Raw genomic sequence first — 12,970 nt, forward strand, 5'->3', positions numbered from 1 at the left:
AGATTTTATTTATTTACTTGACAGAGAGAGACACAGCGAGAGAGGGAACACAAGCAGGGGGAGTGGGAGAGGGAGAAGCAGGCTTCCCGCGGAGCAGGGAGCCCGATGCAAGGCTCGATCCCAGGACCCTGGGATCATGACCTGAGCCGAAGGCAGATGCTTAACAACTGAGCCACCCAGGCGCCCCTGGGCCTGGGCTTTTTAAAGTTAACATTATATTGCTAGCATTTTCCTTTGCCATTTGAACATTTTGAAACATGATTTTTACTGGCTGCATGATAATTCTGCCCTGTGGATATGCATCATGTATTTAATCATTGTCTATTTGCTTTAAAATTTTCCCCAGTATAAATAATTCTGCACTGAACAATCTATAGTTTGACTCCTTTCTGATTATTTTACTCTCATCAGATCAGTGCTTCTCAAGCATTAATTTGCAAATGAATCACCTGGGATTTTGTTAAAATGCAGTTTATGATTCAGTAGGTTTGGAATAGTGCCTAAGATTCTGCATTTCTTACAAGCTCCTGGGTGATGTCGGTGTTGTTATTCAACACTTTGAGTAACAAGGAGATAATCTAAACAATGGGATTACTGGATCTGAGGCTATGAATTTTTAAGGCTGCTAGGGAAAAAAAGGTCCCATCATCTCCATCCTCCTCAGCATTCAGTAGTGGGTAAGTAGCAGAGGACAATGTCAAGGGCCCAGAGGCAACCTGCAGGAATTTGATAGATGAGTTCTGTTACCAGGATTACTGTAGAGAAGAGCAGAGAACTCTGAGCATTATAGATAGCATTTTTTTTCTGTATAGAAGATTGTCATTTCCTTCATTTAGTGAACAACATTCTGCTGAATAACAGTTTTTTAATTAAAATGTTTACAAATCTTTGCTTTCTGCCTTTCTGTAGCTACACCACTTCCAGAGGAGTTTGAGTTACAAGGATTCTTGGCTTTGAGACCTTCTTTCAGGTAGGTGGCAGCTGAATGAGGTTTATTTCATTACCAGTGATTACAGCATTAAAATGGAAATCAGGCTTGGGTGTAGAAGAAACTTTGATTTATCCCAACTTTGCCTTATTTTCCTAACAGCAACTAAAAGCAGAAGTTTTTGATATGAAATGGATTTGTATATGTCATCTGTTTACCTACTGTGTAATACAATACTAAGTGCTTTTACAAATATGGAGGAAAGGAAAGAAAAAGAAAATTGCTTCTCCCAAGTGATATTTATACACTGGATTTTTTTTTATAGTTTTATACTTTGTTGAAATTAGAGGGGAAGTCTCAAAAATGGGAACTGCATGTAAACCAAAGGATATTGCTTGACATTTTTCATATCAATAAAGATGATAAAACTGTTTTTACAGTCATTCTTGTCTCTTCTCCTTTCAGAGGAATAACTTTATTCCTTTTCAAGTGTAACTCTCTCATCTGTGTCCTTGATCCTACCCCTTCTTGCCTCCCTACCTGTTACCCTCTCTCTGTTGTGTTTCCAGTATCTTTTTATTTTTTTAAGAACCAGTTACTTCTTTTAGTAGCCTAGTAACATTCGGGTATACCTTTTCTTTTTAAAAATTCACAACCCCGTCTTTCTCTGATGTTGCCCTTTCTCTTCATCATCAGACTTCTTAAAAGGGTATAGTTAGTGTGTGACCCTGCTTCACTCCCAGTCATTTCTCAGCCTCCTGCAACTTAAACTATTAGTGCCTTCCTGGCTACCAGATTCCATTGACTTTACAATTTTCATCCTGTTCAGTTTTCTCTAGCATTGAGTCTATTGATCCCATTCCTTCATGAAGCCTCCTTTTTCTCAGCTCTGCCATCATACTCCGTCTCTTTCACTTTCTCTGTACCACATGCCTCAGAGTATTATCCTCCAGAGGTCTTTCCTACCCTTCCCTTCCCACCTTCTGCATTCTCCCTGGTGATCAGATCCATCCTTTTGTCTTGAGCTTTCATCTCTTGGATAGTAAGTCCAGAATTTTCAGTTCTGACTTTTATTTTGGAGTTTGGACTCCTATTTTAACAATCTGATATCCCTTATACATTTCAGACTTTAATATGACCCAAAAGGGCTCTTATTTTCCTATCTGGTCAGCAAAAAATGATCTTTCTATATTTATCTGTGTGCCATTAACCACCTACATGAACTCTAAAAAAAAAGAAAAATCCTTATTTCCATTAATCTTTCTCACCAAGTCTTTGTAATTCTGTGTTTAGATCCAACTCCTCCGATTTATTTCCCTTTAGTTCAGGGTTTTGTCACCATTAACCTGGAGTATAAAAAGCTTCCTAACCAACCTCCCTACGAAGAGTCCCTCTCCTTCTTTAGGTCATTTCTGCCATGCTTCCATGATTATATTTTAAATATAGACCTGTTAATGTCCCCTTACTGATGCAAAGACTTCAATTCAGTCACCCCCAGTGGTTCCAATATTTTTTTTAGCTTCATGTCCAAGTGTTTGATTTTTCAACCATATTTTCTGCCACCTCCACCCTCCTGTCCCCTAATACTTAACATACTATACATCCACTGTGTCCTATTCTTAACTATTTTTATTCCTCCAAGACTTTGTTTATGCTATGCCTGGAACAGTCCATTTTCCTCTTCTGCCCTTCCCTTACCAACCTGTATGTACTTACCACACCTGTCAAAGTCTAGTTCTGGTAACACTCTGTGAAACCTTTTCAGAGCTTATCAGAAGGAACAAGCCCTCCTATTATTACTGTGCTTATTCTTTGCATAGTTTTTATTGTAATACTCATCAAATTGATTCATAGTCTCTTAATTTCATCCTTATGACAGAGACTTTCTCTTTCTCATTTATCTTTGTGTATTCGGCATCTAGCCTACTACCTGGCAATGTTTAGATGCTTTTATTTATTTATTTATTTTTAAGATTTTATTTATTTGTGAGAGAGAGAATGAGAGACAGAGAACATGAGAGGGAGGAGGGTCAGAGGGAGAAGCAGACTCCCTGCTGAGCAGGGAGTCCGATGTGGGACTCGATCCCGGGACTCTGGGATCATGACCTGAGCCGAAGGCAGTTGCTTAACCAACTGAGCCACCCAGGCGCCCCTGTTTAGATGCTTTTAAAAAAAATCATTTAATGAGGAGAAATCTGAAAAATCCTTATTTTTTTCAGGTTGATTTACCTTTCTAATGTCAATGAGATTTTTGCTCTATATACTTTGTGATATGTATACATTTTTCTGATTTAGGGCCACCTAAAGTGCATAGATTAGCAGTTTGTTAGAATAGGCATACTCAGAGACCCCTAGCATTGCAATGGTTATTTCAAACAAATTACACAGAATACAAGGAAAGTGTTAATGAAAACTTTTATAGTAAAATTATCTTTCCTAATAAAATATTGTGATTTATTTGAGCTCCTCATTTAGAAAGTAAAATTTAAGTAAAAGTATGTTAATGTAATGAATTTGCATGTTCTTTTTTGCTTTGTTTCATTGTACTTCAAATCTTTGGGAGCTTATATTGAAGTGCAGTTGATTACATCAAGTAGCTAGCCTGTATAGAAAAATCTGAAATCATTGCAGTTAAATAGGTGAATTTGGTTGCCTGGGAAATACCTTTAGAAGTTTAATTTTGTATAATTTGCTTATATCAATTTTAGGAACTTGGATTTTTCCAAAGGCCACCAGGGTATTACAGGAGACAAAGAAGGTCAGCAACGACAAATACGGCAGCAGCGCTTGATCTCTATAGGCAAATGGATCGCCGATAATCAGCCAAGGTATTTCTAATCAGATACACTTACACACCCCACATGTGTTTCAGGCTCTGGCATAATGCTATTGATTATAAACTCTTAAGTCAAAATGTTGGTAACACAATATCAAATTATGACCCTGGTGATCCTAAGTATACTCCATTTAATCTCTGTTCTCCCTATTACACTGCCTAGTGTAGAGAAATAGGCTTTGTCTCCCTTGTTAATCATGAGCTTCTGCTCTAATTTATAAACATCTGTGTAAATCTAACTAAATGGTATGTTCACAGTTATGGTGATTTGTATTGATGGGCATGGTGGTCAGTTTCAGTCAGGACAGCTCAGAGTCCGTTAAGTTTCTAGTTCTGCCACTTCCCTAGGTGTGTGTCCTTAGGATCTCCCCAGTTGATTATAACCTTTCCAAAGTCAGTAACTGTTTCATATTAATTTCTGTCAATCCTCATATTAAGTTCTATATTCAGGCTACTGTAAGCACTTAAATGGTTGCATGTTTGAATGAACTTAGTCCTTCTGAGCTCTAGTTTTTACACCTATAAATGAGGAATTACAGATTACCACTTCAAGGGCCTAGTCTAGTGCCTTGTACTTAAGACATGCTCAGTAAATGTAGCTGTAATTAGTAGAAGACATTAAAAGGGCATGGGAATGTGTTGTGGGGATGCTAAGCGATTATGAGAATCTAAATTTTTCTGTAAAACTTTTTAGGTTATATAAAAATAGATATGTTATACTGTGATAACCCCACTGTCTCCAAGTCTTTGGGACCGGGGATGTACTGACTGTTGGGTCCAGACTCAGTTCCACTGTTAGTGTTTTTTAGGTTAATGGTTTTCATATATGGATTTATTTTTACTTTTTTAGGCTGATTCAGTGTGAAAATGAGGTAGGGAAATTGTTGTTTATCACAGAAATCCCAGAGTTAATACTGGAAGACCCCAGTGAAGCCAAAGAGAACCTCATTCTGCAAGAACCATCCATGATAGAGTCACTGGCTTCGGATGGGAACCCAGGACTGAAATCAGTGCTGTCCACGGGCCGTAATCTAAGCAACAACTGTGACCCAGGAGAGAAACCAATGGTCACCTTCAAAGAGAACATTAAGCCGCGAGAAGTGAACAGAGACCAAGGAAGAAGTTTTCCTCCCAAAGAGGTGAGAAGGGACTGTAGCAAAGGAATTACTGTAACTAAGAATGATGGAAAGAAGGACAACAGCAAGAGGAAAACAGAAACCAAGAAATGCATCTTAGAAAAGTTACAGGAAACAGGAAAGCAGAGTGTGGCAGTGCAGGTAAGCTGTATTTAAACTATAATGCAGGTAGAGGAAGGCTCACACAAAAGGCAAGATTTTCATTTTGTTCCTAAAGCCTTGAGAATTGGCTCTTCTGGAAGCTTGAATGCATTCTTTGAATGCTGCACAGTAAGGTCACGTAAGAGCTATGGTAGGTGGCTACTCCATCAGTTCTTGGAAACTGTAATGTGAGTAAAAAAAAATCTCAACCTGATTTGACATTTTTATCAATCCTCTCCAATTTAAGTGATTTGAAATGACCAGTTGCAGACCTATTAACTACATGAAGAATTCTATTTTCTTTGGAAAGTATAACTGCCATTTGTTAATGTTGGGAAATTTGGGGTCTTTTATAGATCCAATAGAACCAAGAATATATTAAGACTTATAATTTTTTGGGTTTTTTTTAGTTCACTATAAGAAATAAACGATATTCTTGGAAAAAGGCGAGGCTCTTTTTCTTGGCATTTATACCTGTCCCGGCCAGTAGCGTTATATCACTTCAGTGTTATCCTCACTCATGGGAATTTGTAAAGTAAGAATTTAAGTCTCTTGCTGGGAAAAGGTAAACACTGCTCAATTATTTGTGACTTTGTTTTTCTTAAACCTTTCCAAAGAGATACAGATGATTACATATAAACGGAAAAGGTCTTTGCTCTGTGCTGGTTTGCATTTATACCATTAATGTTTGAACAAAGACCTAAGTAGCCATTTGATTTGTTAGTACATTTTGGCAAATGTATTTGTTTGCAGTAGGCATGAGGACCCTTATTGAAGCCTGCTTGCAAATTAATAGTGCCTTCAGGGTATTTCACCTACAGAGTTTTTTGGGGAAACAGAGAAATAACATAATAGTTGCATTTTAAGATTAATAGTAGGGGGAGAAACAGAGAAAAACATGGTAGAAATTGAGAAAAGGCATGGGGGGAGAGAGGTGCTGGGGAAAAGCAAAGAACAAACCAAATGAACTATAAAGCCAAAGGGCCAGTGTTTTAGGGATGAGTCCAGTATTTCCTGCCTGCTCTGCCTCCGTTCTCTGCAACTGCCTCCCAACAAGGGCCAGACTGAAAATCTCCTTTCTGGTCTCTCTTCCCTCTTAAATCTACTTCTAGATGATTAAAGAAAGCCTGACAGGAGTCAGTATATTACCACTCTCTGTACCTCATCCTAAGGTCTCTGTAAATGTCACCTGTTTTCCTTCATTTTACTCATTTTGAGCAACCCATATGACATCATATTCTCTGTGGCTCATTGTGTAGGATCTCGGGCCCTGCTCCTTACTGCTGAAAGTATCCTTATTTATTCTAAAGGGGTGTCAGCCTGGGGGGTGGATACCTGACTGGTATGCTTAAGGCTGCCCATATGAAATTAAACTGAGGACCAAAGTATCTCCCCTGTGGGTTAATAATCATCGTTATTAACTCATAATTCATGTATGTTGTTTAATGAATCCAAGTATAAAGGGCCCTGGGGTCCATAATAGGTGGCTTAAGATTATAGGCAAGTTTTTTAACCTGTTGGCGAGATGTGTCTCATTTGTAAAACACATGAACTCTCAGGTCCTTTCCGTATTTAGTATTTTTATGATTTTGTGAAAGGAAAATAATTACACTAGTAAAACTAAGCCCTTATATCTTTTATTGACGATTAAATAATTTATTTCGATTTTCCCGTGTTTAATTTAGGTAAATTTAAATACCTCCATATGCTTTTTTTTTTGGACATAATGGGGTTTTAAATACTTTCTTAGAGTAGGTGCTTCTTTCTGACACATTTGAGTTTCAGATTATTATAGTTTTGCTTCTGTTGGTCATAGGTAAAATCCCAGACAGAACTAAGAAAGACTCCAGTGTCTGAAGCCAGGAAAACACCTGTAACTCAAACCCCAAGTCAAGCAAGTAACTCCCAGTTCATCCCCATTCATCACCCTGGAGCCTTCCCTCCTCTTCCCAGCCGGCCAGGTAAATATACATTTTATACTTTGTTCTACTTAATCTTATCTGTGTATGAGTTTCTGCTTGTTAATTGAATAATTTATAGTCTACTGGAGTTATATTACTAAACCATAATGTTAAAAGGTAGGAGGAAGTTCTCGTTTCTCTGATGCTTATGAAGTTATTTTTGAGCCATTTCTCTAGTTTATATACAAATGCATGTTTGTTATCATGGCAGAATTCCCATCACTAAACTTTACATTTAAGAAACCACCTTTAGAATACTCCGGTTGCTTCAGTGGATAGAAATAGCAGCCACTACTCTAATTTAATTCTTGAAATCAAGTTAAAGATTGATGCTTGATAAGTCTCACTTGATGGTTGATCCCTGTTTTTTATAATTTATTAGAGGACCTCCTCTCTACCCTACCCCATGTTCCCCTCAGATGACTTATTTTTGTCTTTCTTTTGCTAAGTACCTTTAGAACTAAAGCTGCTGTGTTCTTCTATTTTGAAGGGTTCCCGCCCCCCACATATGTTATTCCCCCTCCTGTGGCATTTTCTATGGGCTCAGGTTACACCTTCCCAGCTGGTGTTTCTGTCCCAGGAACCTTTCTTCAGCCTACAGCTCACTCTCCAGCAGGAAACCAGGTGCAAGCTGGGAAACAGTCCCACATTCCTTACAGCCAGCAACGGCCCTCTGGACCAGGGCCAATGAACCAGGGACCTCAACAACCACAACCACCTTCCCAGCAACCCCTTACATCTTTACCAGCTCAGCCAACAGCACAGTCTACAAGCCAGTTGCAGGTTCAAGCTCTAGCTCAGCAACAGTCCCCCACAAAAGCTGTGCCGGCTTTGGGGAAAAGCCCTCCTCACCACTCTGGATTCCAGCAGGTAAGTTACAGTTGTGTGTACTGTGCAGCTGAAATAAGGAGGGAAGGCTGAAATTACTCAGTGTTTGATTCATTAGAAATACTGGTTAGGCTTTCAGATGCTTTTGCTGTGTAAGGATTATGGGAATGCAAAAATATTCTCTTTGCTGTTGAGGCAATTTCACATGTGTTCCTTTCTCTTGTAAAGGATAATAGATCTTAAGTACCATTCTTTGCTGCTACTTCTTGTCAACGTTGTAGAAAGGACTTTGTATAAATAATTCTCTCCTATTTGAACATTAACTACAGAAGGGAAATAGAATCATAATCTTAATGAGGTGTTAAGGATAGGACACCATTCTTAAATATATTGTCAACCCCACGGTACTTGAGGCAGGAAGGGGGAACACACACACACACACACACTCATTTGTTCATTAAATCTCATAAATAATTGAATGGAAAGGGAACGTGAGTTCAGTGCCCATCATCTGTTCCCAGAAAGCTCTGTGTATTGAAAAACCTAAAGGGTAAAGGACTGCTGAGTTCCGTTGGTTGTATAATCTCTCAGGTTCATTCTGTGATTTTCTGAGTATTGAATGTAACATTGCATTTTATCCTAGTCCTGATGACAGGCATCTCTGATTTTTCAGTATCAACAGGCAGATGCCTCCAAACAGCTGTGGAATCCCCCTCAGGTTCAAGGCCCATTAGGGAAAATCATGCCTGTGAAACAGCCCTACTACCTTCAGTCCCAAGACCCCATAAAACTGTTTGAGCCGTCACTGCAACCTCCTGTAATGCAGCAGCAGCCTCTAGAGAAAAAAATGAAGCCTTTTCCCATGGAGCCATATAACCATAATCCCTCAGAAGTCAAGGTCCCGGAATTCTATTGGGATTCGTCTTACAGCATGGCCGATAACAGAGCTGTAATGGCACAGCAAGCAAATATGGACCGCAGGGGCAAACGGTCGCCAGGAGTCTTCCGTCCAGAGCAGGATCCGGTGCCCAGGATGCCATTTGAGGTGTGTGTCCTTTCCTGTCACCAGGCACAGCGGAGAGAGGTCTGGGGCTGCAGATCTTTTGAATTTCTCAAGTAGATGTTTATAAAGGCCACTCTGATCCATTAGTGCTACAGCGTGCTGATGACTAACTGGTGTGGCTCTTGGCCTCCTCCTCACAATTGCACAGCCCGACTGGATCTGGGGGAGCTGAGGAATCCCGTTACTGATGTGCAACTGTGATGGTCTGGCAGAGAGATGGTGCGGAAATCTCTTATCACAGCATGTTAGAGAATTCTGAAACAAAGCTCCTCTCAGTTGGGCTGAATCATCTAAGTTTAAAAATAGGTTTACTGCGTATTGAAACAAATTGCTTTCTGAGAGGAACAGAGTCAGCCAGTTATCTTTGATAGTGGAGTTCCCCTTCCTTTCTCTCTTTATTCATGAGAAACAGGTGTGTCTGTAATTTTTTAAAAGAGCTGTTTCTCTGTTAGCCCAGGATATGCTAACCCCTTTGCTCCACCACATTGTTTTACTCACAGGCCGCATTAACCTCTTATGTTCGGCTCCATGTTTGTCAGTGTTTCTTGCTGCTTTTGTTGTCTTGATCTTTTGCACCCTTGTCCTTGTGTCACTTTATTTGTGTTTCAGAGCCTTTTCTTCTTTGCTTAATACTGTCTGCTGTAATTCTTCTCCTTGACTTGAGTTGCTTTTATCCCCCTAATCATGCTACTTACTCCTTTGTGCTTTTGTCATCCCTTATTGCATCTCACTGTGATCCTTTCTGTCACTAGGACCCCAAGGGCTCCCCTCTGCTTCCTCCGGACCTGTTAAAGAGTCTGGCTGCCTTGGAGGAAGAGGAAGAGCTGATTTTTTCTAACCCTCCTGATCTTTACCCAGCTCTGCTGGGGCCTCTCGCCTCTCTTCCTGGACGGAACCTCTTTGTATGTATTTGACATAATTCTTCTTGCTCTAACCCCAGCTTCCCTGAGATTTTGGAGTCCTTGGAATAGATGATTTCTTTTTTCTGGAGCTTTCCTTCTTTACAGAATTGTACCATTTATTTCCTTACTGCCCAGACTAACCGTCAAATGGTAGTAGAACATGGGAAAACATTTCTGACTCCATAGTTGTAAAGCTCAGAGTCATAGCTTTGTTATATGTGTTATCCAGAAGCATCCTTCAGGGCTGGTCACACAGGATGCAAACCTGGCAAATTAACTTACTTTTTAGGTGGCACTTCCATCTAAACCCAGGAATTTCAAAGATTGTTTGATCTTGCTTAGGAGCAGTGGATTTTTCTTCATGGACTCAAAATATGAAATGAAATACATTCTAGATTTTTTAGTGACACTATTGAACGGTATGTGGCTCTTTTCTGTTTGGTTAACTAAGAGCCCGGATCTAAATTCAGAGCCAGATTCATAAACAGAATGAGTAAAAATGAAGAGAATTCTATTTATAAACATTGTTGGAGTGCCGTAGATGAGTGAATACAGAGATAAATAACTAGGATGACATGAAATAAAGTCTAAAGTATTGATTAGTAGTATCTTTTAAAAACAGCCTCTAGAAATCACTCTGCATTTCAGAGGATGGCCGTTTTGTATTCTCGTCAATATTTATATTATATTTTGCTGAGGTGGGGGAACATGAAAAGACATATGCTGTGAAGTTTTCCCCTCCCTTTACTCCATCTTAACAAAGCATAAAACAATTCTGAATTTTACTTTTTTGCTGTTTCTTTCTCATAAGTATGAGACAAGGAAACATCCATAAGATTAGAATGCATTAATGTTAGTATTAGGAGAAATAAAACTGTATGGCTCTCATGACAGAAGCTGCCATCCCTGGCACTTGAAGTTCCCATCAGAATTTGCCTGGGTGAGTGGCCAGAGAGACGTCCTACTTTTTCACCCAAGTTAGAGAAATAAAAGATCGCCTAGAAACTTAAACTACAAGAGCACAGTGACAGCACCTCAGGGTTGTGGAAAACCTAACTGTGAAACTGTTGGCTCCCTGTGTTTGCCTTTCTTGCCGCTTCTCCACCCATGTGGCTTGACGGCTTGAAGGCCCAGGGGCAGTGCCCCTCTCTCCACTCCTTTCCTCCTCCCTGACTTCCTGCAGTGCTTGCCCCTCCTCCGTCTGGGTGGGACAAGTGGGCGTGGAGGGGAGTGGTTTAGGGTTTTTTTTTTATGTTTACAAAAAAAACCTTAACTGTAATCCTTTCTGTATTTAACATTGTTAATGATATAATGTGTGTGAAAGTGCTTTGCATGTAGTAGGTGTTTAGTAAATGCTTTGTTGACCAACTACTCAATGACAGTGAGCATCAGAGATTCAGCTTTTTTTCCTGGTAATTTTCTTAGGGCCAATAAATGTTAAGTTCAACTTCAGCAACTGTTTTAATATATACCACAAATAGAGCTGCTTAGGAATCATATTGACAAAACCAGTTCCGTTGTCAAATGGATTTGAAAGGCTTTAAGTCATTAATGTGAGTGTTTTAAAAATTGGGGGAAAAAACTGCCAGATCAGCTCAGCATCTTGTTTTGAGAGTATTTTAAATGCAACTCTTGATAAGGGTATTCCTGAAGGTCCTGCTAGTAAACACTCAGAACTGCCATTTTCCAGGGTCCCTGGTCCCTACCAGGGTATCTGTGCTAGATGAGAAGTATTGATCCAGGAACATTGTGTCTGACTTGCACTTAGCTGGTGTCATGGTATTAACATTTAATTCACATCTTCGAAGCCTTACCCATCACATTGTATATGATGGGTACGTGCAAGTATGCTTAAATGGTGGTCTTCTACTTTTATTGTATAGTATCTTAAAGATTAATATTAAGAAAATGGAAGCCTTATTTAACTACCTTTTTTTCCGGGACTGTGAAGAAATCCTTGTTGGAGAAGCCCTCGGAGCTCATGTCCCATTCCTCCTCTTTCTTGTCCCTCACCGGATTCTCTCTCAATCAGGTGGGTAGATGGTGAAGAATCCTGCTTTGTGCTTTTATAGTAGGCTAGTATATCTATTTTATTTCCATACCCCTATTTTTCTCTTCCTTTCTCTTCCATATATTGGTGTCTTCCAGACATTTTATTTTATCCTCTGTCCCTCTGATTCGGGTATATGAGATACTTGTATGTTATAAGTTTGAACCCTTTAAATTCTCATTAATATGGAAATCCTTAGGGCTCTGTTGTTCAGCCAAGTGAATTATCCATACTTCTAAATCTGGGTGGTTTACATAGATAGAGAAAATAAAGAGTGAGGGAAAGCAAATTAAGGGAAAATGAATTTAACAGGAAAACCAAAAGAAACTGAAATAAAAGCCTTCAAAAGTTTGTCTTGTTAAGAAAAGCTTGATACACTTAAGATGCTTAAGCATCTGAGAACATGAACATTACATTTTCTTAAATCTCTTTCCTTGGAGTGAGTTTATAACTTGGTTGTCATTGTCTTTCAGGAAAGATACCCTAATAACAGTGTGTTCAATGAGGTATATGGGAAAAACCTGACAACCAGCTCCAAAACAGAACTTAATCCTTCGCTGGCCCCCCAGGAGACATCACTGTACTCCCTCTTTGAAGGGACCCCTTGGTCTCCATCACTTCCTGCCAGTTCAGGTATTGACTAGTATTTAAATTACAGACCTTGCCTTTCCTGTTCACTCAAATTGATGATGAATTAGTATGATTTTGTGATTATAAATATGGTAGTTTTTTTTTTAAAGTAGTTTCTGAAAGAAAATAGGAAAAAAGCCTGATGAGCCAGTTCACATAGTAAGTGCCACTAAAAAAGCTTTTTTACATCCTCAACAACCAGCAGAGTTGTAAGAGAAAAATGTGGGTTCTGTCTTAAGATTTGCAGCTGTTCCTTAGTTTTGTTTGTAGATACTCATTCTTTGCAGGGAAAGTTGCACTTTTTAAAATAGAGATTTTTTTCTTTAATCCCTGTTTTATAAATGGAGTTTGATTTAATAGTAATACCTAAGATTAGGCAATTCTGTTTCTAGTAGAGAAGACCAGTAGATATTTACCTGAAATAGCAATGCCAAAATAGTGCATGCCCAGAATTGTCTGGTTTTCCTTTTTTTTTTTTTTTTTTTTAAAGCAAGG

At 39.1% G+C, this 12,970-nt stretch overlaps 1 protein-coding gene across 3 annotated transcripts in view; it reads left to right on the top strand.

The window, feature by feature from the left end:
- SMG7 (SMG7 nonsense mediated mRNA decay factor) overlaps positions 1 to 12,970 on the top strand; it is a 91,344-nt gene that overhangs the window by 74,716 nt on the left and 3,658 nt on the right. The window contains exons 13-21 of one of the 3 annotated variants that reach the window (XM_021682776.2): positions 910 to 970; positions 3,637 to 3,756; positions 4,615 to 5,041; positions 6,858 to 7,002; positions 7,493 to 7,872; positions 8,504 to 8,875; positions 9,646 to 9,795; positions 11,747 to 11,827; positions 12,319 to 12,478. In XM_021682776.2, coding sequence (XP_021538451.1) covers positions 910 to 970; positions 3,637 to 3,756; positions 4,615 to 5,041; positions 6,858 to 7,002; positions 7,493 to 7,872; positions 8,504 to 8,875; positions 9,646 to 9,795; positions 11,747 to 11,827; positions 12,319 to 12,478 — 1,896 coding nt within the window. The remainder of the gene's footprint in view (positions 1 to 909; positions 971 to 3,636; positions 3,757 to 4,614; positions 5,042 to 6,857; positions 7,003 to 7,492; positions 7,873 to 8,503; positions 8,876 to 9,645; positions 9,796 to 11,746; positions 11,828 to 12,318; positions 12,479 to 12,970) is intronic. The other 2 variants (XM_021682775.2, XM_021682774.2) reach the window with 2 other exon arrangements.

The sequence above is a fragment of the Neomonachus schauinslandi genome, chromosome 6, assembly GCF_002201575.2.
Source record: "Neomonachus schauinslandi chromosome 6, ASM220157v2, whole genome shotgun sequence".
In the NCBI taxonomy this organism is placed as follows: domain Eukaryota; kingdom Metazoa; phylum Chordata; class Mammalia; order Carnivora; family Phocidae; genus Neomonachus; species Neomonachus schauinslandi.